At 42.1% G+C, this 24,721-nt stretch overlaps 1 protein-coding gene across 1 annotated transcript in view; it reads right to left on the bottom strand.

Moving 5' to 3' along the window:
• Window positions 1–7,660: 7,660 nt before the first annotated feature.
• Window positions 7,661–24,721, bottom strand: part of chrne (cholinergic receptor, nicotinic, epsilon) — a 29,463-nt gene continuing 12,402 nt past the window's right edge. The window contains exons 9-12 of the mRNA XM_072591622.1: window positions 21,269–21,383; window positions 17,438–17,645; window positions 10,001–10,134; window positions 7,661–8,315 (exon numbers count right to left, since the gene is read on the bottom strand). Coding sequence (XP_072447723.1) covers window positions 8,148–8,315; window positions 10,001–10,134; window positions 17,438–17,645; window positions 21,269–21,383 — 625 coding nt within the window. The 3' untranslated portion in view covers window positions 7,661–8,147. The remainder of the gene's footprint in view (window positions 8,316–10,000; window positions 10,135–17,437; window positions 17,646–21,268; window positions 21,384–24,721) is intronic.

The following is a 24,721-nucleotide window of genomic DNA, read 5'->3' as shown; positions in this document are numbered from 1 at the left end:
AAGGAGGAAGATGAAGATATTTGGCATGATAGAGTGCTGCATCATCAAACACAACAAGGCAGAGAAAACTTAATTGACAAAAAGATTTCAGAAACTAAAACAGGAATTGCAGGAAAATCTCAGCAGGTCTGGCAACATTTGTGGACAGAAAGTAGAGTTGCCCTTGAAGAGCCATTGGAACCAAAACGTTAAGACTTAATTGATCCCTGGTTACAGTGCCATGATCACTCATTGACTAAAATTATTGTTGCTGGAAACTCGAGCATTCCCTTTCTATTCCCAAAGGCAAATGCAGTTTCTGTTTTTTTTTTCTTTGCTTTTGCTGCTATTGAACATAAATGGGCATTTTCAACCATTTGGAAGGCTTTCCGGTATGTAATGCTCTACACTGAACGATGAAAAAATGCTAGGCTACACCGGTAATTGGGGAGAGAATAGTTCTCTTTTAGACAAGCTAAAATGGAATTATGCTAAGGGCGGGTAACCTGTGTAGCTTGTTTCTTAAATCGCAATACTTTTACTAATGTGAACTTCTATTTGCAATGAAATATCAGCCTTGCCACCTGTGTACCTTGAGAATCACTTGTTTTTGGATCCCCTCTCATCATGTGCATGGTAAAGGACAACTTGTAACTACCAGCACCTGTTCTGATGGCCAACTGGACATTAAAAATGGCATGAGTGTCAGGATCTCAGGAGTTTCCAGCAATGGCAAGTACTTGTACTTCTGGCAAGAGGGAAGAGAGGATATAGTGTGGTGCAAAGTCGTGAGGCAAATTTTATAGAATAGCATTTTGAAATCTCACTCGGGTTCACAGTGAGAAACCCTCCACAGAACTCGCTAAAATTGATACCTTACCGAGTTTTGGTAAAATTTAGCCCTTCTTCTTGTGGTAAAGTGTGACTTGTTGAAATGTAAACAAAGATAATTCCATTTTACCAAACTTTGTTAGACTGCAGTTAATGTTAAAATTTCCTGTCTACGTGTTTATTCATTTTGTTTTGCTTCTGTTGAAATTAGGAAAAGTATTTTGCCTTTTTATTTACAGTTAGAAATCCATCCTCAATACTGTGTGTTGAGTTATCAACCAGAGAAGCAAAACAAGCACATTAATGTCTTGTGCTAATGATGAAAAACAGGTAAGGAATACCCAAGGTTTTGGGTGTAGGTTTGCTCACTAAGCTGGAAGGTTCATTTTCAGACATTTCGTCACCATACTAGGTAATATCTTCAGTGAGCCTCCGAATGAAGCACTGATGGTGTAGTCCACTTTCTGTTTATATGTTTGAGTTCCCTTGGGTTAGTGATGTCATTTCCTGCAGTGACATCATTTCCTATGGTGATGTCATTTCCTGTTCTTTTTCTCAGGGGTTGATAAATGGGATCCAAGTCAATGTGTTTGTTGATAGAGTTCCAGTTGAAATGCATGCTTCTAGGAATTCTCGTGCGTGTCTCTGTTTGGCTTGTTCTAGGATGGATGTGTTGTCCCATTGAAGTGGTGTCCTTCATCCAAATGTAAGGATTCTAGTGAGAGTGGGTCATATCGTTTTGTGGCAAGTTGATGTTAATGTATCCTGGTGGCTAGTTTTCTGCCTGTTTGTCCAATGTAGTGTTTGTTACAGATCTTGCAAGGTATTTTGTAGATGACATTAGTTTTGTTTGTTGTCTGTATAACGTCTTTCAAGTTCATTAGCTGCTGTTTTAGTGTGTTGTTGGGTTTGTGGGCCACTATGGTGCCAAGAGGTCTGAGTAGTCTGGCAGTCATTTCCGAGATGTCTTTGATGTAGGTGAGAGTGGCTAGGGTTTCTGGATGTGTTTTGTCTGCTTGTTTGGGTTTGTTGCTCAGAAATCAGCGGACTGTGTTCATTGGGTACCTGTTCTTTTTGAATACACTGTGTAGGTGGTTTTCCTCTGCTTTGCGCAGTTCTTCTGTGGTGCAGTGTGTGGGGGTTCATTGGAATAATGTTTTAATGCAGCATCGTTTGTGGATGATGGGATGATTGCTTCTGTAGTTCAATATTTGGTTTGTATATGTTGTTTTCCTGTAGATGCTAGTTTGAAGTTCCCCATTGGCTGCTCATTCTACTGCAACATCTAGGAATGGCAGTTGGTTGTTGTTTTCCTCCTCTTTCGTGAATTTTATGCCAGTAAGGGTACTATTGATGGTCTTGAAGGCTTCCTATAATTTGTTTCGTTTCGTGATGACAAAGGTGTCATCCACGTAGCAGACCCAAAGTTTGAGTTTGATGTTTGATAGAAGAGGATGAAATAATGGTCTCCTTTGACATAACAGCCCTGTTCACATCCATCGACATCAACTGGCCAAGGAAACACTGACTACATTATTAGAAGAACCAAAGACACATACCCAAACACCACCAACTTCAGTAAGGACAGTATCGTCAAGCTAGTGGACCTATGCCTTATCACCCACTTCACCTTCAACAACAAAACCTACAGACAAACCAACGGAACCCCTGGAATCTCAGATGTCAGGGTTCTTAGCAGAGGCAGTAATGCAGAGACTCGGAACAAACAGCTCTGCCAACCATCCAACCCAAACTTTGGGTCCGCTACGTGGATGACACCTTTGTCATCAGTAAACGGAATAAATTAGAGTAAACCTTCAAGACCCTTACTGATATAAAAAGGGGCCTCAGATTTATTAGAGAGAGTCATATATCCATGATTACTGATAATATTATTTTTGGGGTGTAAGTCATACAGAGAGAAGCATTAAATTACAAAGATTGTTATAGTAAGTGGGTGGACAAAGCTATGGATTTCAATGCAAGTGAATGATCAGAGTGTTATTAAAAGGGTAAGAGCTAGAAACAAAGGATAACGAAACTTGTAGGACCATGTACTCAAATAATAAGATGTAGTTGTACAAAATGCAAACCTATTGGAATGATACCTTTTATGTAAAGGCGTTAGTGATGGAATGGCGTTTACTACGAATAGTTAGGTCACATCGAGAGGCTGCTGTACACTAAAGGGAACTGCACCTTAAAAAGGATATTTGACATGGAATTGGGTATAACACAGACTCATGAGAATGTAAAAAGGACTCCTCTGGTTAGATTGTGAGAAGAAAGTACATAAACTGCCCATATTCCCTGTCGTTTTGAAGATTAAACAATGATTTTATTGAGGTTTATAAGATTTTGAAGATGATTAATGGGCTAAAGAGAAATTTTTCCATTGGTATTAGAATCTAGTATTAAATTCATGCCAGGTCATTTACAAATTAGGTTGGGAGAATTTCCATGCAAATCTTGGTGCAAGTATTGAAGTTCTTTCTCATGAACAACAAGCAAGACGGAAATTCATTGACACTTGGTTCCAATAGATGTGAGCTGGGTGCAGTGATCATTCATTGACAGTAGATTTGCTGTTCCACATAGGGCAAGTGGTCCCTGTTAGTCACCAGAAGCAAATGCAGCTTTTTGTTTTGTTTGTTTCCTGTTCTCTTTTGCTGGCATTCAATTAATGTTGATATTTTTCACCATTTGAAGACCTTGCAGCATGTTATACACCCACGTTGAACAAATGAAAAGATGTATTATGACACAGAGTGTTAGAGCAATAGTAGCAGTCCCTTAGATATGGTTTTAATATGGTGTGACGTTAAGGGCAGGTAACCTGTGTAAGCTTGCTTCTTGTGGCTTTAGTTACAATGACAGTCAATCACACAGTTGATGATGTGAAATAGCAATGCATTTATAAATGTATGTTTGTATACCCCTGTATCAGGACTTCCACTACCTTCCAACCCCTATCTGTTTCATTTTTGGACCTTTATTCTTCCTAGCTTTGGAGAATTGGCTTCCTGAGCTGTAGCTGCTCTCTGGTGCCTTTTATAACCAGACAGTTTGCAAATGTGATAGGCATCATAGTTGAACATAATTCTGTCCTCGCACAAGCATGTGTATTTTGGAGCAGGGATGACAGGTTAACAATTAGTGGTACGATTTGTGGTTAATACCTCACCTCACCTATTGGCACATTCCCTAACCCAACAGTGCTGAAGCCAACACTCAGGTCACTGCTTAATCAAGTATACTTAAAATTACTTTACACAGGACAGTATTTCCCAAACAGTTAGAGGACTAGAGGTATACTGAAAAAGTATGTTGGGAGAATTTCCATGCAAATCTTGGTGCAAGTATTGAAATTCTTGCGCATAAACAACAAGCAAGACAAAAATTCATTGACACTTGGTTCCAATAGATGTGAGCTGGGTGCAACAATCATTCATTGATAGTAGATTTGCTGTTCCATTTAAGGCAAGTGGTCCCTGTTAGTCACCAGAAACAAATGCTGCTTTTTGTTTTGTTTGTTTCCTGTTTGCTTTTGCTGGCATTCAATTAATGTTGATACTTCAACCCATTGAGTCTGCGCTGGTCAAAATGAAGAACTTAACTATTTTAATTCTGTTTTCTAGCACTTGGCCCATAGCCTTGTATATCCTGACTTCTTAAATGTTGTTTCTGCTTCTATCACCTGTGCAGACAATTAGTTCCAGATTCCCACCATGCCCTGGGTGAAAAAAATTTTCCCCACATCCCTCTCAACCTGTAAATCTATGCCTCCGTGCCATTGATTCCGCCATCAAAGAGAAAGGTCATTTCAAATCTTCTCCACCTATACCTCCTCACAATTTTATTCATCTCAATCATGTCCCCCTTGAGCCTTCTGTGCTCCAAGGAAAACAACCCACTTTACCCAATCCCTCTTCGTAATTAAAACTTTGCAGCCCAGGCAACATCCAAGTGAACCTCCTCTGCACCCTCTCCAGTGCAATCATATCTCTCCTCCAATGTGGATTCCAGACTCCACAAAATACTGTCACCACACCCTAACCAACATTTTCTATAGTTCTAGCATAACCTCTGTGCTGTTAAATTCCATGCCTTAGTTAATAAAGTCAAAATGTCCCATATGTCTTCTTAGCCTTGCTCCTACTACTGTAAGGTTACTTTGATCCTCAGTGCTTCCCAGGACCTAACTGTTCATCCTGTGTTCTCTTGCCTTGTTTGTCCTTCCCAAGTTCATCACCTCATATGCTTTGGACTGAATTCCATTTGCCAATGATCAGTCTATCTGAACGGCCCATCTGTATTCTCCTGTAACCTAAGGCTATCCTCCTCACTGTCTGCCAATCTAAGAATTTAATGATTAACCTTCCTACATTAAAATCTAAATTGCTCTTAAATGGTACAAATAAATGAGGGCCCCAATTCTAGTCCTTGCTGAATCCCATTGGACAAGGCTTCCAGTCATAGAAACACCCCTTGACCATTACTCTCTGCTTTCTGCTAGTCACCCAGTTCTGGATCCAATTAATCAAGTTTCCTTGGATCCCATGGGCTCTTACCTTTGCTCTCATTCCCCCATGAGGGATCTTATCAGAAGCCTTCCTGAAGTCAAAGTAGATTATGTCAAATGTATTCCCTTCATCTGCATGTCATTGTCTCTTTGAAAAATTCAGTCAAGTATATCAGACATGACCTCCCCTTAACAAAACCATGCTGACTGTTCTTGATTAATCCCTGCCTCTCCTGTCCTTCAGAGTCACTTTCAATAGTCTCCTGACCACTGAGGTTAGACAGACTGGCCCATAGTCTCCTTGTTTATCACTTCTTCCTTGAGTAATGGTATCACATTAGCTGTCCTCTGGTCCAGTGCCACCTAGCCTATTGTCTGAGAAGATTTGAAAATTAATGCCAACACTCCTGTTACTTCCTCCCTTGCCTCATTCAATAACCAGAGATACATTTCACTCAGCCCTGGAAATTTATCTACTTATAATTCTTCCAGACCATTCAGAACTTATTGCTAATTTCTTTAATTATGTCACTGTCCTCCCCCCAGTTTCTGTACCTACATTGTCCCCCCTTACTAGTAGTAATTTTAAATCCTATGTCCTCTGCCTCCACACATAAATAACCACTCTAGTCTTTCTCTAGTTATCCTCTTACTGTAAATATATTTGTAAAATCACTTAGGATTTTCCTTTATTTTATCTGCTATTAATCTTTCATGTCCCCCTCCCCCACTCTGTTTTGCTGTCCTGATTTTCTTTTTAAGTTCCTCTCATGCACATTCTTTGAGGGCTTATGCTGTTTTATGCTGTCAGTGTCTGCCATAAGCCTCCCTTTTCTGTCTTTATCCAATTCTGTATATCCCTCATTATCCAGGAGTCACTGGATTTCTTGGACCCTACACTTATTGGAATGTGTTGGCCCTCTGTTCTCCCTATTTCAATCTTGAATGCATGCCACTACACTGACTCATATTTACCCACAAGTAAATCTGGCAAAATGATATCTCATGTTATTAAAACAGCCTTCCCCCAAGCCTTTCCGACTGTGACCGCATTTCGAAGGTTGAAAGTTGTCACAACCTTTGGTGAGAATTGAGAGAGTAGGGTGGGAGTGACGGAGATCACTGATGAGAGCAGCTGTTGTGGGATAGAAGATTAGTAAGGCTGGGCAGGAAGTTATGCAAAGCCCCGTGGTGGCCATGTGCTGCCTAGAGTTTACAACTTTAGAATTTCAGCTTGTGACCCACTTTAGGTCCCAATCTCCAGTTGGGAAGCCTTGACATAAAATATACACCATTTGGCCCCACCAATCAATGCTAATTTCTTCTGAATAGTGAATTTCCTCACCTCTATCTTTTATCAATAGTTATGCTTTTTCCCACAAATGGAAGCATTCTTTGTATCCACTCAGTCAAAATATTTTGTCATTTTAAACATCTCTATTAGGTCTCTCCTCCTGCTTTATTCAAGAATAAGAAACCTAGCCTGTCATCCTTTCTAATATACAATTGTAACTTCTGGCTGCCAAACCATCTGCCAGTGGAAACAGTTTCTCAACTACTCAGAAACAGAAATCCCCTTATAGAGTCATACAGCATGGAAACAGAACCTTCAATCCAACCAGTCCATGCCAAACTAAATGAGTCCCACCTGCCTGCTCCTGGCCCATATCCCTCCAAACCTTCCCTATTCATGTACCTATCCAAATGTCCTTTAAACATTGCAATTGGACCCATATCTACCACTTCATCAGGAAGTTCATTCCACATGCAAACCACCCTGTGTGTAAATAATTTGCCCCTCATGCCTTTTTTAAAACCTTTCTTCTCTCACTTTAAAAATGTGTCCCCTAATCTTGAAATAACCCCACTCCAGGGAAAAGACAACTACTATTAACTCTATCTGTACCCCTCGTTATTTTATCAACTGCCTCTCAAACTCTGATGCTCCAGTGAAAAAGGTGCCAGCCTTTCTTTATAATTCAAATTTTCCATACCTTGAAACATCCTGGTGAAGTCTCTCCAGCTTAATGATATCCTTCCTACAACTGGCAACCAGAACTGGACACAGTATTCCAGAAGAGACCTCACCAACATCCTGTACAACTTCAACATGATATCCCAACTCCTATACTCAAACGACTGAAGGCAAGTGTGCCGAATGCCTTTTTAACCACCCTGTCGAGATGTGACGTAAACTTCAAAGAATTATATCCCTGCGCCCCTCGATCCCTCTGTTCCACAACACTACCCAAGCCCTTACCATTAATTGTATAAGCCCTGCTCTTGTTTGTTGTTACTTTTGAGTATAATCAGATAAATAAATGAAGAGACGGTTGTTAAAATCTTTATTACAAGTAAGATGTCTTAAAAGAAAGTTCATGCATTTTGAAATCACATGACACCAGGTTATAGTCCAACAGATTTAATTGCAGGCACTAGATTTCGGAGCGCTGCTCCTTCATCAGGTCATCCTAGACTATAACCTGGTGTTGTGTGATTTTTAATTTTGTACACCCCAGTCCAACACCAACATCTCCAAATCATGCATTTTGACTTCTGGAAAAAAGAACACTTATGCAACACAGTGCAGTCTTGGGGATTTTAACAACACCGGCATTTAAAAAGTCTTAATATTACATTCACATGAATTGTAGTGCTTCTTTGGGTTCCCTCGACTTTTCATTTGGGCTGAGCACTGCTGAACATATGTAAGAGTATTGGTTCATTTTAAAAAGATTTAAAATGAAACGGATCAAAAACATTTGAGGTTTCCAACTAGTTAGAGGAAGGAAATTGAATCAAAGGGTGCTGTACATTAATCTGGTGTGTATTTCCTAGGATCTCCTGGAAACGGGAATTCTGGTGCTTGGTTGAAGTGCCCGGTGAGAAAGATCGTCACAGTGCCGATGGTAAAGAGGAGAAGCGCAATCCAGAAACAAGCCTTGTCGATAACCTTTCCGATCAGAATCCAGTTTTCATTCTCCTGAAAGAACAGAACTTACATTTTGTTGTTATAATTTCAGTTTAAGCTTCTGTTAAGTTCAGCTGTAACTAAACACTAAAACATTGATTTAGTTATATGAAAAATAGAATTCCCTTACCAGAAGCATTAAGGGATGGTATTTGCTTTTCAGGAATCAGATAATGTATGTTGCAGACTACTGACACATACACAAGATGAAAAAGTACAAGCACAATCATTCAAAATTTACAGCGAAACTGTCCAGAAATGGAAAATACTGATGACACAAAGTTGACAGGTATTTTATTGACCTGTTTTTGAACTCATTCAGTACTTGCTTAAATCAATTTGTACCTTTGTAGTTTTAAACAGATACCTTGGCAGCAGGATTCCAATTTATGGAATAAGTTCCTATTCTTCAACATCATAACCCCTTTAAAAGTATTTGATTGGATTGGAAGCACTTTGAGACATCCTCAGGTTATGGAAGGTACTACGTGAATGTAAGTTCTTTTGATGTTAAGAACAATTGACAGGATTGACAAGTGGTGAGTAACATTTGCGTCATACAATGGCAGTCAATCACCACCTGAAACAGGGAATTTAACCATCATCCCTTGACATTCAATAGCATTACCATCATTATTGATCGTTGACTATTCATTACTGAATCCTCTACTATCCAGAACCTGGAGGTCACCATTGACCGGAAGCTGAACCATACTACCCATGTCAGTACTGTAGCTACAAGAGCAGTCAAATGCTTGACATTTTGCAGCACCTAACTTCCTTCCCGATTCCCCAAAACCTGTCTATTGTCTACAAGACACAAGTTAGGATTGTGATGGAATACTTGCTTGGATGAGGGAAACTATTACAACAGTTAAGAAGCTTGATACCATCCAGGGACCAGGGAAAAGCAACCTGCTTGACTGATACCACGTCCACAAGCATTCATACCCTCCAAGACCGATGTTCAGTGTGTACAAGATGCACTGCAGAAATTCACCAAGGCACCTTCAAACCCCCACAACCACCATACTGAACGTGGAAGTATATCACTGTTCCTTCAGTATCACTGTCAAAATCTTGGAACTCCCTCCCAAATGGCATTGAGAGTCTATCTACAGCAAATGGACTGCAATGGTTCAAGGAGGCAGCTCACTACCACCTTCTCAAAGGCAGCTAGGGATGAGCATGAAATACTGGTCAAGTCAGTAATGCTCACATTTCCATCAGTGAATTAAAAAAAGGCTCACTTAGCAATGTCAGATCTGGAAGAATGTGTAGGCTTCAGGATCAAATCACATTTGAAGCATCAGAGTAGCATGTGGAAATTCACGAGACTAAATTACAGCAACAACAATAATTTGCAGTAATGAAGCATCTGTAGCAAGTTGTCCAGTCTGCTGCATGGATACATTACCAGTTTGACACCAAGCCACACAGGGAGATATTAAGATAGATCAGAGATAAATCTTAAATAAAGTCTTAAAGGATAAAGGAAGAAGCAGACAGGTAGAGTTTAGGAAGGCAATTTCGATAGGTAGCAGGACTTTAGTTTAACAGCTCATCTGAAAGATGACACATCCAACAATGTAGCATTCCTCAGTACATGCACTGGGAATGTTAGCTTCGATTAGTTTGGTTTCTAGAAACCTATAATTACAAGCTTATAACCAATTGACATCCCTGCATATACTCACAGATTCAAAATCATTCTGTTCTTTTGTGCTTTTGGCAATAAAGTTACAGGCATCAACGCAGGTTTTTATGTCTGGGGCAAAGTGAGCCAGGTTTCTGTACAGATCAACTGTGGTTCCAATATCAATGTCTGAACCTGAGTGAAATGGAAATACAAAACTTATTATCTAAAAACTGCAGAATAAAAATCACTTTTTTTTTCACTTCGTATTCTCCCTCCACTGCCTCAAATGTGCAGCAGTGAAAATAATGTTTCAGCAATTTGCTAGGAAATATTTATTTACAGTATTTAGAGAATCATAACAATTTTGATCTGATACTTGAGAGATGAATTTGAGCAAACAGGATATCCTCAGAGAGGCCCCACTCTAGGAAATTCTAGGCAAATGACTTGTGAGAAACAGAATATAGAGTCATCCCATCCCGCTCCAGATGACATCCTGGAAAATATAGAGTGCAGAGGTTCATCAGACTCTTCAGAGAGTGTTGGAAGAGCTGCAGACAAAGTTCAACATGGGGTTGTGGGATTTTTGGAAGTTTCTTATTGAACCATGACCTTACATGATGTGTATACACTTGCATTCAGTCATGCTGTCACTCTCAGGCATTGTAGAGCTACATGCGATGGCTGAAATTTTCTCTCCCTCTTTGCTCAATTCTCCAATATTTCAGCCAATGTAATGCTTTGAAAGTGAAAGCCACTACTGTAATATAGAAAACACTGGAGGCATATCCTGCACAGTAAACTCCCCTCCAACAGTGATGTTACAATGTTTTGGTATTCGAGGGATTTAAGGGGATTTAGTTTGAGGGATTAAATATAAACTGGGTAGAATTCATCTGCATTCCTGAAAGATACCCCCTTTGGATGTTTAATTTCTGCATGAGTGAACAGAGGGGCCTCAGTTTAACATTTCATCTAAAAGGAAGATCCAGCAGCACAGCACTGTTTCAGCATCATACTAGAATGTTACTCTAGAATGGGATTTGACATACAACCTCCTGAGCAAGGGAAGCATTGAACCCCAGCTGAAACCAGCAACTAACGCAATGCTGACCAGCAGCTGAAGCTTTGCAATTTGCATAACTAGAAACTGTTGGTCTAGCTCCTAATAAGTAATACAAACAATATTTACTGATAAACATGTAGCATTTGATGTAAAACTGCTAAAAGATTTATATCTTGACTATGTTTCAGAACAAGGAGAAATTTCCTGAAGTTCCCTCATTTTGGCATTTTTCCATGTGGTCATTCACCTCTTGCTAGACATTAGATTGCAACCAATAATAAATTATTTGATTTAAATAGTGGACTATTGTGCTGAGTTAGCTTGACATGTTTCAGACGTTTCCAAGGCAAGATGCTCAGAACATTAAGGAATCCCAGCATGCTCTCCAGGCGAACAAATTTCAGCCCTAGATAAAAGCCGAAAGAAATGTGAATGCTGTAAATCAGAAACAAAAATAGAAGTTGCTGGAAAAGCTCAGCAGGTCTGGCAGTATCTGTGAAGAGAAATCAGAGTTAGGTCAGGTTCCGAGGATGGGTCAACAGAGCTGATTTATCAGCAACTTCTGTTTTTGTTTCAAATTTCAGTTTCGGCCTTGTTAGATTACTGTACTGGTGTTAGTTCCCTTTCTCTACCAAAATGGAAATTGTCTTCTGCAATAATATTACTTCACTTCAGTTAGGTCACATTATCTTTTGGAGAACAAGATAAAACTTCAAGAGTTTTTGAGAATTTGTGTTTACTCAGAATATGCTGATATTTCCATAATATGCTTGTGAGAAGTGTTGGTATTTTCAGGAGTTTGATAATAACCACAGCACATCCCTGGAAATCTGTTAATACTAGCAGTGAGACCTTTGCAGTGTCTAGGAATGTATCTGTTTCTACAGGATATTCTGCAGGTGTAGACTTGGGGTCCCACAAATGGGCATTTTAAAATCCAGTTTCTTTATAATGGTAGATAGCCAGTGCTGGCAAGTCCAGCACTTGCTGCCCATCCAGAATTGCCCTTCATTTGAGTAACTTTTCCAGTTATTCCAGGAAGGGTGTGTGGTAAGATGGGTTAGAATCAGACATGAGGGATGTGATAAGATAGGGTAGGTAGTCAAAGAAGCACTTTTGATAAGAACTCTTACTGGGTTTCATGGTGACAATCCTTCCAAAAAGATTCAGCGCAACTCGCACTTAACTGAAATAATGCAAGATTTGGCCCAATATTATTGTCTTTGGTTCAGGTTCATTTTTGCCTTGTTACATTCCTGGGAAATGCCTTGGGGATAGCTAACTGGGTTGAAGTTCTAAATGTAGGTAATTGTACCCATTTTCTCTCAATTATTGTGTCCTACTGCAGTCACCCTTCCAGTGTGTAATTAAGTAGGTTTGCCTCTGTGTCACATGCATGTAGGCTGTAGCCCCACTGCAGCAGAAATGTGTCCATGATATGACCAAGATGCCGTTTACAGCATCCTTTACTCATGACGCTGAGAAGAGTTGCTGTTCTTTGTAACTTGATGCATTGGGCCCAGTTTCACTCTTCCGCTGGAGAAAGCGAGGGACTGTATTGGAATTTGGAATAGCCATGCCAGTGAGCAAGTAGTCCCTCTCTGCAGAAGGTCTTTCATGCCCCAGGCTGAAATACTCTCAGTTGCTTCATCAATGACCTTCCCTCCGTCCTGAGATCAGAAATGTTCACTGATGACTGTGCAATATTCAGCACCACTGACAACTGTTCAGCAGCTGAGAAATCACGCAAGGCCCTCACGATATCCAGATTTGGACTGACAAGTGGAAGACACAGAAAGTGAGCACTGCAGAGTCTGGAAATCAGAGTCGCGAGTGTGACGCTGGAAAAGCATCTGAGGAGCAGGAGAATCGACGTTTCAGGCATAAGCCCTTCATCGGGAAAGTGGAAGTCACATTTGTGCCACACATGTGCCAGGCAATCAGCATCTCCAACAAGAGACAACCATCAACACTTGACATTCAATGGCATTACCATTGCTGATTTCCCCCACTACAAACATCCCAGGGCTTACTATTGATCAGAAACTGAACTGGACCAGCACATAAATACTGTAGCTACAACAGCAAGTCAGATGCAAGGAGTCCTGCAGTAAGTAACTCCCTTAACCCTGTGCATCATTTACAAAATACAAATGAGGAGTATGATCGAGCACTTCTCACTAAACTGACTGAGTGAAGCTCCAACAACATACAAGAAGCTTGACACCATCCAGGAAAAAACAGTGTGCTTGATTAGCCCCATGTTTGTGTTCCCTCCCTCGACCACCAGTGCTCAGTAGCAAAAGTGTGTACCATCTACCATCTAACGCTCCTTAGGCAGCAACTTCTAACTGATGACTGCTATTATCTAGATGGATAAGGGAAATAGCTGCATGGGAACATTACCACCCGCAAGTTCTCCTTCAAACCCACCAACACCAATCTGACTTGGAATTTGCTGGGTCAATTTTCTGGAACTCCCTCCCTGATGGCTGTAAAGATCATATTTCTTGCTTTTTATTTTCTTGATTATGGATAAAATGGGATAAGGACCGATCCGAAACCAAGAACTATGGGAAAGAGTTGTTGCACTTTCAAACTGACTGTACCGAAACTCATTATCAGTTGTGCTTACGTTTTGCTTTGCAAGCAGTTGGGTAAGAGAGATAAGGTGCCGCACCAGGGGTGTGTGTGCAGAGTGAGATTGTTCCAGAAATACATTGCTGATTGGTTTATGCAGTTGTGACCAGAGCTGGATTCCCGAAGTCATCTGCCTGACAACAATTGTCTGTCTGACTGCTGGGCACATAAACAGCTTGAGTGTTTAGGAGGGAATTAGGATGTTCAACTGTGCAATAATTTAATATTGGACAATTCGCAATTGGACTGCAGATGCTGGAGATCAGAGCTGAAAATGTGTTGCTGGAAAAGCGCAGCAGGTCAGGCAGCATCCAAGGAGCAGGAGAATCGACGTTTCGGGCATCAGCCCTTCTTCAGGAAGTCCTGAAGAAGGGCTGATGCCCGAAACGTCGATTCTCCTGTTCCTTGGATGCTGCCTGACCTGCTGCACTTTTCCAGCAACACATTTTCAGCCCGAATTCACAATAGACACCGCCCAAGACTCTGACCTTAAACAGAATGTCACAAACTCTGAAGTTTAGAAGGATGAGAGAGAATCTGATTGAGACGTATAAAATTATTAATGGATTGGAAACTCTGGAGGCAGAAAGCATGTTTCTGCCAATGTGTGAGTACAGAAACAGAGGTCACAGTTTAAAAATAAGGGGTAGGCCATTTAGAACAGAGTTGAGGAGAAACTTCTTCACCCAGAGAGTGGTGGTTATATGGAATGCTCTGCCCCAGAAGACAGTGGAGGTCAAGTCTGGATACATTCAAGAAAGAGATGGTTAGAGGTGTTAAAGATAGTGGAATCAAGGGTTATGGGGTTAAGGCAGGAACAGGATACTGATTGTGGATGATCAGCCATGATCATAATGCATGGTGGTGCTTGCTCAAAGGGCAGAATGGTCTACTCCTGCACCTATTGTCCATTGAAATAAAGAACCAAAGATGCTGAAGATCAGAAAAAAGACAGAAATTGCTGGAGAAACTCAGCAGGCATGGTGGCACAGTGATCAGCATTGCTGCCTCAAAGTACCAGGCACCTAGGTCTGATTCCAGCCTTGGGTGACTGTCTATGTGGCATTTGCATGTTCTCCCTGTGTCTGCTCAGGTTCCCTCCAGTGATCTGGTTTCTTCCCACAGTTCAATGAGGTGCAGGTTAGCTGTGTGAGCCATGGTTTAATTATGGTGCAGGAGGTGAGGTGGATCATACGTGAAATACTCTTCATAGGGTCAGTGCATTCTCAGTGAACTGAATAACCTCTTTCTGCTCTGTGGGAGTTTATGATTCTGGGCTGCATTTGTGGACAGAAATCAGAGTTAATATTTCAGGTCAGAACAGAACAAGTGACATTAGACTCGAAATATTAACTCTGCTTTCTCTCCACATATTCTGCCAGACCTACTGAGTTTCTTAGCAATTTCTGATCTAATTTCACTTTTATGCATCATTGGGCAGTTCAGGTTTTGACTTTTACAGGAGAAAGTGGGAGCTATTCAGTTTTGAGCTTGTTTTCCCATAATAGGTTATATTATGACTGTTCCTTATGAAAGTCTTTACACTCTTATCTAATAAAATATATCACTCACTATTTTGAAACATTCAAGTAGTCCACATAGAGTCATGGGGATGTACAGCACAGAAGCAGACCCTTTAGTCCAATGCATCCATGCCAACCAGATATCCCAAATTAATCTAGTCCCATTTGCCGGCACTTGGCCCACATCCCTCTAAACCTTTCCTATTAATATACCCATCCAGATGCCTTTTAAATGCTGTAATTGTACCAGCCTCCAGCACTTCCTCTAGCAGTTCATTCCGTACATGCAGTACCCTTTGCTTGAAAAAGTTGCCCCTTAGGTCCTTTTTGGCATTTATTTCAATGCAAGAGGCTTAACAGGGAAGGCAGATGAACTCTGGGTATGGTTAGGATCATGGGACTGGGATATCATAGCAATTACAGAAACATGGCTCAGGGGTGGCCAGGACTGGCAGCTTAATGTTCCAGGATACAAATGCTACAAGAAGGACAGAAAGGGAGGTAAGAGAGGAGGGGGAGTGGCATTTTTGAGAAGGGATAGCACTGCAGCTGTTCTGAGGGAGGATATTTCTGGAAATACATCTAGGGAAGTTATTTGGATGGAACTGAGATCAGGAAGGGATGATCACCTTATTGGGATTGTATTATAGACCCCCTAATAGTCAGAGAGAAATTGAGAAACAAATTTGTACGGAGATCCTAGTTATCTGTAAGAATAATAAGGTGGTAATGGTAGGGGAGTTTAACTTTCCAAACATAGACTGGGACTGCCATGGTGTTAAGAGTGTACAAGGAAATTTTCTGATTCAGTATGTGGATGTACCTGCTAGAGAAGGTGCAAAACCTGAGCTAACTCTTGGGAAATAAGGCAGGGCAGGTGACTGAGGTGTCAGTGGGGGAGCACTTAGGGGCCAGCGACTATAATTCTTTTAGTTTTAAAATAGTGATGGAAAAAGATAGGCCAGATCTAAAAGTTGAAGTTCTAAATTGGAAGAAGTCTAGAATGGTATTAGGCAAGAACTTTCAAAAGCTGATTGGGGGCAGATATTCGTAGGTAAAGGGACGGCTGGAAATGGGAAGCCTTCAGAAATGAAATAATGACAGTACAGAGACAGTATATTCCTGTCAGGGTGAAAGGAAAGGCTGGTAGGTGTAGGAAATGCTGGATGACTAGAAAAATTGAGGGTTTGGTTAAGAAAAAGAAGGAAGCATATGTCAGGTGTAGACAGGATAGATCGAGTGATTCCTTAGAAGAGTATAAAAGCAGTAGGGGTATACTCAAGAGGGAAATCAGGAGGGCAAAATGGGGACATGAGATAGCTTTGGAAAATACAGTTAAAGAAAATTCAAAGGAATTTACAAATACATTAAGGACAAAAGGACATGGATAGAATAAATAGACAAAGTCTTTTCCTTGGGTGGGGGAGTCCAGAACTAGAGGGCAGAGGCTTAGGGTGAGAAGATATAAAAGGGACCTAAGGGGCAACTTTTTCACGCAGAGGGTGGTGCATGTATGGAATGAGCTACCAGTGGAAGTGGTGGAGGCTGGTACAATTACAACATTTAAAAGACATTTGGATGGGTATATGAATAGGAAGGGTTTGGAGGGATATGGGCCAGATGCTGGCAAGTGGGACTAGATTGGGTTGGGATATCTGGTTGGCATGGACGGGTTGGGCCGAAGGGTCTGTTTCCGTGTTGTACTTCTCTATGGCTCTATGACTCTAAACCTTTCCCCTCTCACCTTAAACCCATGCCCTCTAGTTCTGGACTCCCCCACCCTAGGGAAAAGACTTTGTCCATTTATCCTATCCATGCCTCTCATAATTTTATAAATCTCTATAAGGTCACCCCTCAGCCTCCGACGCTCCAGGGAAAACAGCCCCAGCCTGTTCTGCCTCTCCCTGTAGCTCAAACCCTCCAACCCTGGCGACATCCTTGTAAATCTTTTCTGAACCCTTTCAAGTTTCACAGCATCCTTCCTGTAGGCGGGACACCAAAATTCCAAAATATCATCTGCTAACTATACCTCCTATGTTTCACATCCAAATCATTTATAAAAATAACATAAAGCAGTGGACCCAGCACCGATCCTTGTGGCACACTAGTGGTCATCTTAATGACAATTTAGGTAGAACATGTTCTAGATTTTGACAACCCCTTTGTGTGAATAAATGTTTCTTCACTGACATCACTCAGTATGACAAAATGTCCAGTGGAACTTGAAAGCCTTAGAATCTAAAAACAGACTCATCAACATCGTTACCTGCAGCCGGCTTGTTCACTCTCTTTAGTCCATGCCTATCTCGCTGTCGTTCAAACATCAGTTCACTCCGCGGTTTTTTGAGAATATATTCCTCCGCTTTTATCATAATCCCAAAGGAGCTCCTGCGCCTTGGTTGATGTGTGTCCAAGGAATCCTCAGAAGATTCCAAGTGCATGCCCAGATACTGAGGCAGGAACTCCAGGAATACCTACAAGTAAAGCATGTAAATTAGTGAGTTTCACCGAGTAATTATAAGCAGCTCCCCGTCGACTGAGACAGTGTAGCCGAAAGCCTCCAGCCTTCCAGACAATCTTCACCATCTATTTCTTTCCCCTCAGATGAACTCTCATTTGGAGTAGATTAGATTCCCTACAGTATGAAACAGGCCCTTCGGCCCAATAAGTCCACATCGACCCTCCGAAGAGCAACCGACCCAGACCCAATCACCTACATTTACCCCGACTAATATACCTAACACTATGGGTAATTTAGCATGGCCAATTCACCTATCCTGCACATCTTTGGATAGTGGGAGGAAACCCACACAGACATGGGGAGAATGTGCAAACTCCACACAGACAGTCACCTGAGGTGGGAATTGAACCCGGGTCCCTGGCACTGCGAGGCAGCAGTGCTAACCACTGAGCCACCATGCCACCCTAATACTAATCCAGTACTAATCCAGCACTTCAACACTTTTGCCCAAATATCTTTCGCTCTGTTCTGCACTCCCTCCTGGCCTCACGAAATGCTGAAATACATACAGTCACTGATTAGTGATCAGAAAAGAGAAGCTTCACTACATTTTACACTCTATCCCACTCTCCAATTTAAAAGCTGGATGGTTTCTTCCCTTGGGTCTGGCTAAATAGCCATCAACAGTTTCAGGCAGCGGGACGTGGAGGGGGTCAAAATTCCCATCTGGCTTCTTCTCTTCCACAACTACACCAATGCCCAGATGCTCTTGGAGAGAGAGAGAGCACATGGTGTCCACTAGCATCCTCAAAGCATTTCGCAAGAGATTACTATTGCAGGAGTTAGAGTGCGGAATCTCCCCTTCTAATACTATTTTGATTTAGTCTACCTTCATTGTTTCCTCACCTTTTTTTTGTTTTTAATCATAGAATCCCGACAGTGCAGAAAGAGGCCATACAGTCCATTGAGTCTGCATTGATCCTCCGAAGAACATCCCATTCAGAACCACCCCCCCCCCCCCATCCCTGTAACACTACACTTCCCATGGTTAAGCCACTTAGGCTGCACATCCCTGGGCACTATGGGACAAGTTAGCACGGCCAATCCACCCTAACCTGCACATCCCTGGGCACTATGGGACAATTTAGCATGGCCAATCCACCCTAACCTGCACATCCCTGGACACTATGGGACAAGTTAGTACGGCCAATCCACCCTAACCTGCACATCCCTGGGCACTATGGGACAATTTAGCACGGCTAATCCACCCTAACCTGCACATCCCTGGACACTATGGGACAAGTTAGTACGGCCAATCCACCCTAACCTGCACATCCCTGGGCACTATGGGACAATTTAGCACGGCTAATCCACCCTAACCTTCACATCCCTGGGCACTGTGGGACAATTTAGCACAGCCAATCCACCCTAACCTGCACATCCCTGGACACTATGGGACAAGTTAGCACGGCCAATCCACCCTAACCTGCACATCCCTGGGCACTATGGGACAAGTTAGCACGGCCAATCCACCCTAACCTGCACATCCCTGGGCACTATGGGACAAGTTAGTACGGCCAATCCACCCTAACCCGCACATCCCTGGGCACTATGGGACAAGTTAGCACGGCCAATCCACCCTAACCTGCACATCCCTCGGCACTATGGGACAATTTAGTATGGCCAATCCACCCTAACCTGCACATCCCTGGGCACTATGGGACAATTTAGCACGGCCAATCCACCCTAACCCGCACATCCCTGGGCACTATGGGACAATTTAGCACGGCCAATCCACCCTAACCCGCACATCCCTGGGCACTATGGGACAATTTAGCACGGCCAATCCACCCTAACCTGCACATCCCTGAGCACTATGGGACAATTTAGCACGGCCAATCCACCCTAACCTGCACATCCCTGGGCACTATGGGACAAGTTAGTACGGCCAATCCACCCTAACCCACACATCCCTGGGCACTATGGGACAAGTTAGCACGGCCAATCCACCCTAACCTGTACATCCCTGGGCACTATGGGACAATTTAGTATGGCCAATCCACCCTAACCTGCACATCTTTGGATGATGGGGGGAAAACGGAGCACCCAAAGAAAACCCACACAGACATGGGAAGAACATACAAACTCCATACAGACAGTCACCCAAGGCTGAAATTGAACCTGGGTCCCTGGCTCTGTGAGGCAACAGTGCTAACTAAATGCCCTGCTTATCAGTGCACGTAATTTGTAATTTGTTTAATTAGTCAAATGGGTGATTTGGGGGGGGGGGGTCTAATTAAATCTGGCATCATCCCTGACTTCATTGCGCTGTGCCATACCGGGAGAATCCCAGTGAATGGTTGTGTGGGCTGCAGCCACCTGGAGATGCAGGAAAAGAATGGTCTGGGAATGGGTGGTACACAACTCCTTTACAGAGGTAGGACAGATTGAAAATACAGTTTCAAAAGAGTTAACAAAGAGAGGTATTAAAGGCAAGCAAGTTTCGCTAAACTTTGTTGAAATATTACTTATGCTTCAATTGTGTCAATATCATCTTACCACATGTTAGGAACCATGTCAATACCACAGAGAGGATGCAGGGAAGATATGCTGGAATGCTACAGCATTCCAGTTATGTGGAGCAGCTGGAAAAGATGGGATCATTCTCTTCAGAGCTGGGAAGATGGGAGTTTAATCACAGTGTTCAAAATCACGATCACCTTAAAAATAAGGCAGGATGGTGGGCGATCAAAGGACACAGATTTAAAATCATCACTAGATAAAAAAAAGAGGGATGACGTAAAATTTTTAAGTGCAGTGAGTTCTTACACTGTGAAAGGGCAATGGAACCAGATTCAATAATATCTTCCAAAAAGGCATTGAATACATATGTGAGGGAGATTTGTGCAATGGTTAAGAGCAGGGGTTGTAGGGCTAGTTAGACAGCTTTTTGCAGAGTTGAACCAAAATGCTTTCTCTTATGCTATAAGGTTCTGTGGTATTTTAACATATCTACATGCCTGGTTGTTTTGTTCAGGCTGTAAATCAGAAATTTCACTTAGAAAGGAGAGTGCTGCAGGAGGGAGCCATCATGCCCCTCCTCAGATTCATAAAAACATGAGGGACATGGATAAGGTGAGGAGCAAAGAGCTTTTCCTGAGGGTAGAGGTTCATAAGTAGAGGGTGTACTTTTAAGGTGAGAGGACAAAGATTTCAAAAGGACCTGAGGGGCAACTTTTTCACACAGAAGGTGGTTTGTACATGTCAGAGGAAATGGTAGATGCAGGTACAGTTACAACATCAAAAGGACATTTGGACAGGTACATGAATAGGAAAGATTTGGAGAGATATGGGCCAAATGCAGGTAAATGGAACTACTTTAGTTTGGGAAACGTGGTCAGCATGGATGAGTTGGACCGACTGGTCTATTTCTATTCTGTATGACTCTATAATTAGAAAGTGGAATATGTGGCTGTTTATGCAGTACAGCTCCAAATGTTGGACACAGGCCGCTTGCAAGTATGAAAAGAATTAATATGTTAAGTAAAGCATGCAAAAAAAAAGACACTCAGAGAGAAGGATATGTGAAAACTCCCATTCATATTCTGTAAGAAAAACAGTTGCAAACGCTCTTACTTGTTTGATCTTCTCAGACATGCTGTGGGTGTTCGGTGTCCTCAAAGAGACATTTAGGACTATGACACAGTTTGTTACAATCAATGTACAGACAACCATTACAAATATTAAATATCTGCAAGAGAAACAAATGGTTTTGTTATCACATTACAGGTTTTGGGAGCTGGCAGTGTACAAAATGTCTGTCGCGTTTCCTACATTTCAAAGCTGACCACAGTTCAAAAGTATTTCATGAGCTGTAAAGCACCTTGAGCTATTCAATGATTGTGACAAGCTCCATATAAACACATGAAGAAAATCAGTCCAATAGTCCATAAGATCATAACACATGGGAGAGGAAGTAAGGCCATTCGGCCTATCGAGTCCACTCCGCCATTTAATCATAGCTGATGGGCATTTCAACTCCACTTACCCGCACTCCCCCCATATCCCTTAATTCCTTGCGCGATCAAGAATTTATCAATCTCTGCCTTGAAGACATTTAACATCCCGGCCTCCACTGCGCTCCGTGGCAATGAATTCCACAGGCTCACCACTCTCTGACTGAAGAAATGTCTCCTCATTTCCGTTCTAAATTGACACCCTCTAATTCTAAGGCTGTGCCCACGGGTCCTTGTCTCCCCACCTAATGAAACAACCTCCCAGCGTCCATCCTTTCTAAGCTATGCATTATCTTGTAAGTTTCTATTAGTTCCTCCCTCAACCTTCTAAACTCTAATGAATACGATCCCAGGATCCTCAGCCATTCATCATATGTTAGGTCTACCATTCCAGGGACCATCCATGTGAATCTCCCCTGAACACGCTCCAGTCTTCTTTTTTTCCAAAGTGCGAGACAAGTTTTGAGAAGATTTGTAGCTCAAAGTGCAAGACCTCACATTTGCTCACGTTGAATTTCATCAGTCATTTTCTGGACCACTCTCCTAAACTGTCTAAATCTTTCTACAGCCTCTCCACCTGCTCAGTACTACCTACTTGTCCATCTAACTTTATATCACAGCAAACTTCGCCAGAATGCCCCAAGTCTCTTCATCCAGACCATTAGTATAGTAAGTGAACAGCTCCAGCCCCAACCCTAAACCCTGCGGGACACCACTTGTCACCAGCTGCCATTCTGAAAAAGAACCTTTTATCCCAATTCTCTGCCTTCTGTTAGACAGCTAATCCTCAATCCATGCCAATGGCTCACTTTGAACACCATGGGCCTTCACTTTACTCAGCAGCCTCCCATGAGGCACCTTTTCAAAGGCCTTTTGGAAGTCTAGATAGATGACATCCACTGGCTTTCCCTGGTCTAACCTACTTGTTACCCCTTCAAAGAATTCTAACAGGTTTGTCAGGTCCATCCTCCCCTTACTAAATCCATGATGACTTGTTCTAATCCAACCCTGCACTTCCATGAATTTAGAAATTTCATCCTTAACGATGGATTCTAGAATTTTACCAACAACCAAGGTTAGGCTAATCGGCCTCTAATTTTCCATCTTTTGTCTTGATCCTTTCTTGAACAAGGGGGTTACAACAGTAATTTTCCAATCATCCGAGACTTTCCCTGACTCCAGTGACTTTTGAAAGATCACAGCTAATGCCTCTGCTATTTATTCAGCCACCTCCCTCAGAACACTAGGATGTAGTCCATCGGGGCCAGGAGATTTATCAATTTTTAGACCTTTTAGCTTTGCTGGTACTTTCTCTTTTGTAATGCTGACCATACTTAACTCTGATCCTGACTCTCCATGATTGTTGGGATATTACTTCATGTCTTTCACTATGAAGACTGATGCAAAATACTTATTAAGTTCTTCCTTATCTCCCATCACTAGCCTTCTAGCATTAGTCAACCTGATTTTGCAGAACACTGCTGAAGGAGAGGGTAGTGGTGCTGTCCACTATTGTCATAAGATGGGATTCCTATTCCTAAACACTACGACTCCTACATGGATATTGAATGAAGATGGGATGGGATTCGGCTGAGATCTGCCACATGTTCGAACATTGTGCTCTGTGAGTCATCTCCCTCTTCATTTCAGGTTCGGGCTAATTCAGGGGAGGTGCTCAGGTTGGGGAATGCAGGTGCTAAGCAGACAGGGTCTGTTGATTGACTTCTCAAGCTAGTTCAAGATTTTCTCAAACGAGAAACATCATGAAAATATTTACAAGGATGTTGCCAGGGTTTGAGGGTTTGGGCTGTAGGGAGAGGCTGAATAGGCTGGGGCTATTTTCCCTGGAGCGTTGAAATCTGAGGTAAACCTCAGAAGTTTATAAAATCATGAGGGGCGTGGATAGGGTGAATAGCCGAGGTTTTTTTCCCCCCAGCAAAGGGGAGTCCAAAACTAGAGGTTTAAGGTGAGAGAGGAAAGGTTTAAAAGGGACCTCAGGGGCAACCTTTTTCATACACAGATTGATGTGTGTATGGAATGAGCTATTGAGGCAGGTACAATTACAACATTTAAAAGGCATCTGGTTGGGCACATGGATAAAAAGGATATTGAGGCGATATGGGCCAAATGGTGGCAAATGGGACTAGATTAATTTAGAATATCTGGTCGGCATGGACGAGTTGGAACGAAGAGTCTGTCTTTGTGTTGTTCATCTCTATGGCTCTGTATTTCTTTTGATTTATTATGCCATCTAGGACTCAGTGGGTAGTGCTCTGTCAAGGTCATAAAGAGTCAAGATTCCAGAAACAATCCCATTGCCAGTCATGGGTTCTGCACTGTCAAATGGATTCTCTTTCAGATGATACATGAAGCAGAGTCACCAAATCTATAATTGTACTGTGGTGTCATAGTGAAGCGAATAACTACTGGATTTGAAATCCGCAGAACATTAATTCAAATCCAGCTCAGGCATTTATTAATTTTATTGTTGATGGTTGAAGAATGAACATTGACCAGGAACAAAGATACCCTGCTGTACTTCAAACTCGTGCCACAGGATCTTTTGCATCTCCCTGAGGGGGCAGGTGGGGGCCTTGGCTTAACATTGTCTGATGGACAGCATGTCTAAAAGTCTGGCACTCCCTCAGACTGGACACTGAAGTGCTGTCCTGAATTTTCTTGCAAATCCCTGGAGTGGCACTTGAAACCATGAGCGGACTCATAGGGGTGATTGCTGCTATTACAAATAACACTGGTTTCCTTAAAATAGGAAGGAGGGAAATCAGTTTTGTGACTTCATGTGTAATACATCTGCTGGGGACAGGAAGTAAACAGGCTGCTGACATTCACTGTCGAGACTTAGTTATGTAAATACAAGGAGGTTTAAGATTTAGGATCAGTGCCAAACTGCTTACTTAGGTAAGTGGAGGATGACATCTAAATCCTTTTCAGCTGGGATCAGCTGTCCATTCCCAATGCTTGATACTGTATAGAGTTGACACTATTAATAAGTTCTTAAATATAATAAGGCACTGGAAATTGAACAGTTGTCTTTCCCCTTTGAGACTGGCCA

The sequence above is a fragment of the Chiloscyllium punctatum genome, chromosome 21 (genome assembly GCF_047496795.1).
Source record: "Chiloscyllium punctatum isolate Juve2018m chromosome 21, sChiPun1.3, whole genome shotgun sequence".
Lineage (NCBI taxonomy): Eukaryota > Metazoa > Chordata > Chondrichthyes > Orectolobiformes > Hemiscylliidae > Chiloscyllium > Chiloscyllium punctatum.
Note: the sequence above shows the minus strand (reverse complement) of the source record. Positions and strands in the feature narration are given on the sequence as shown.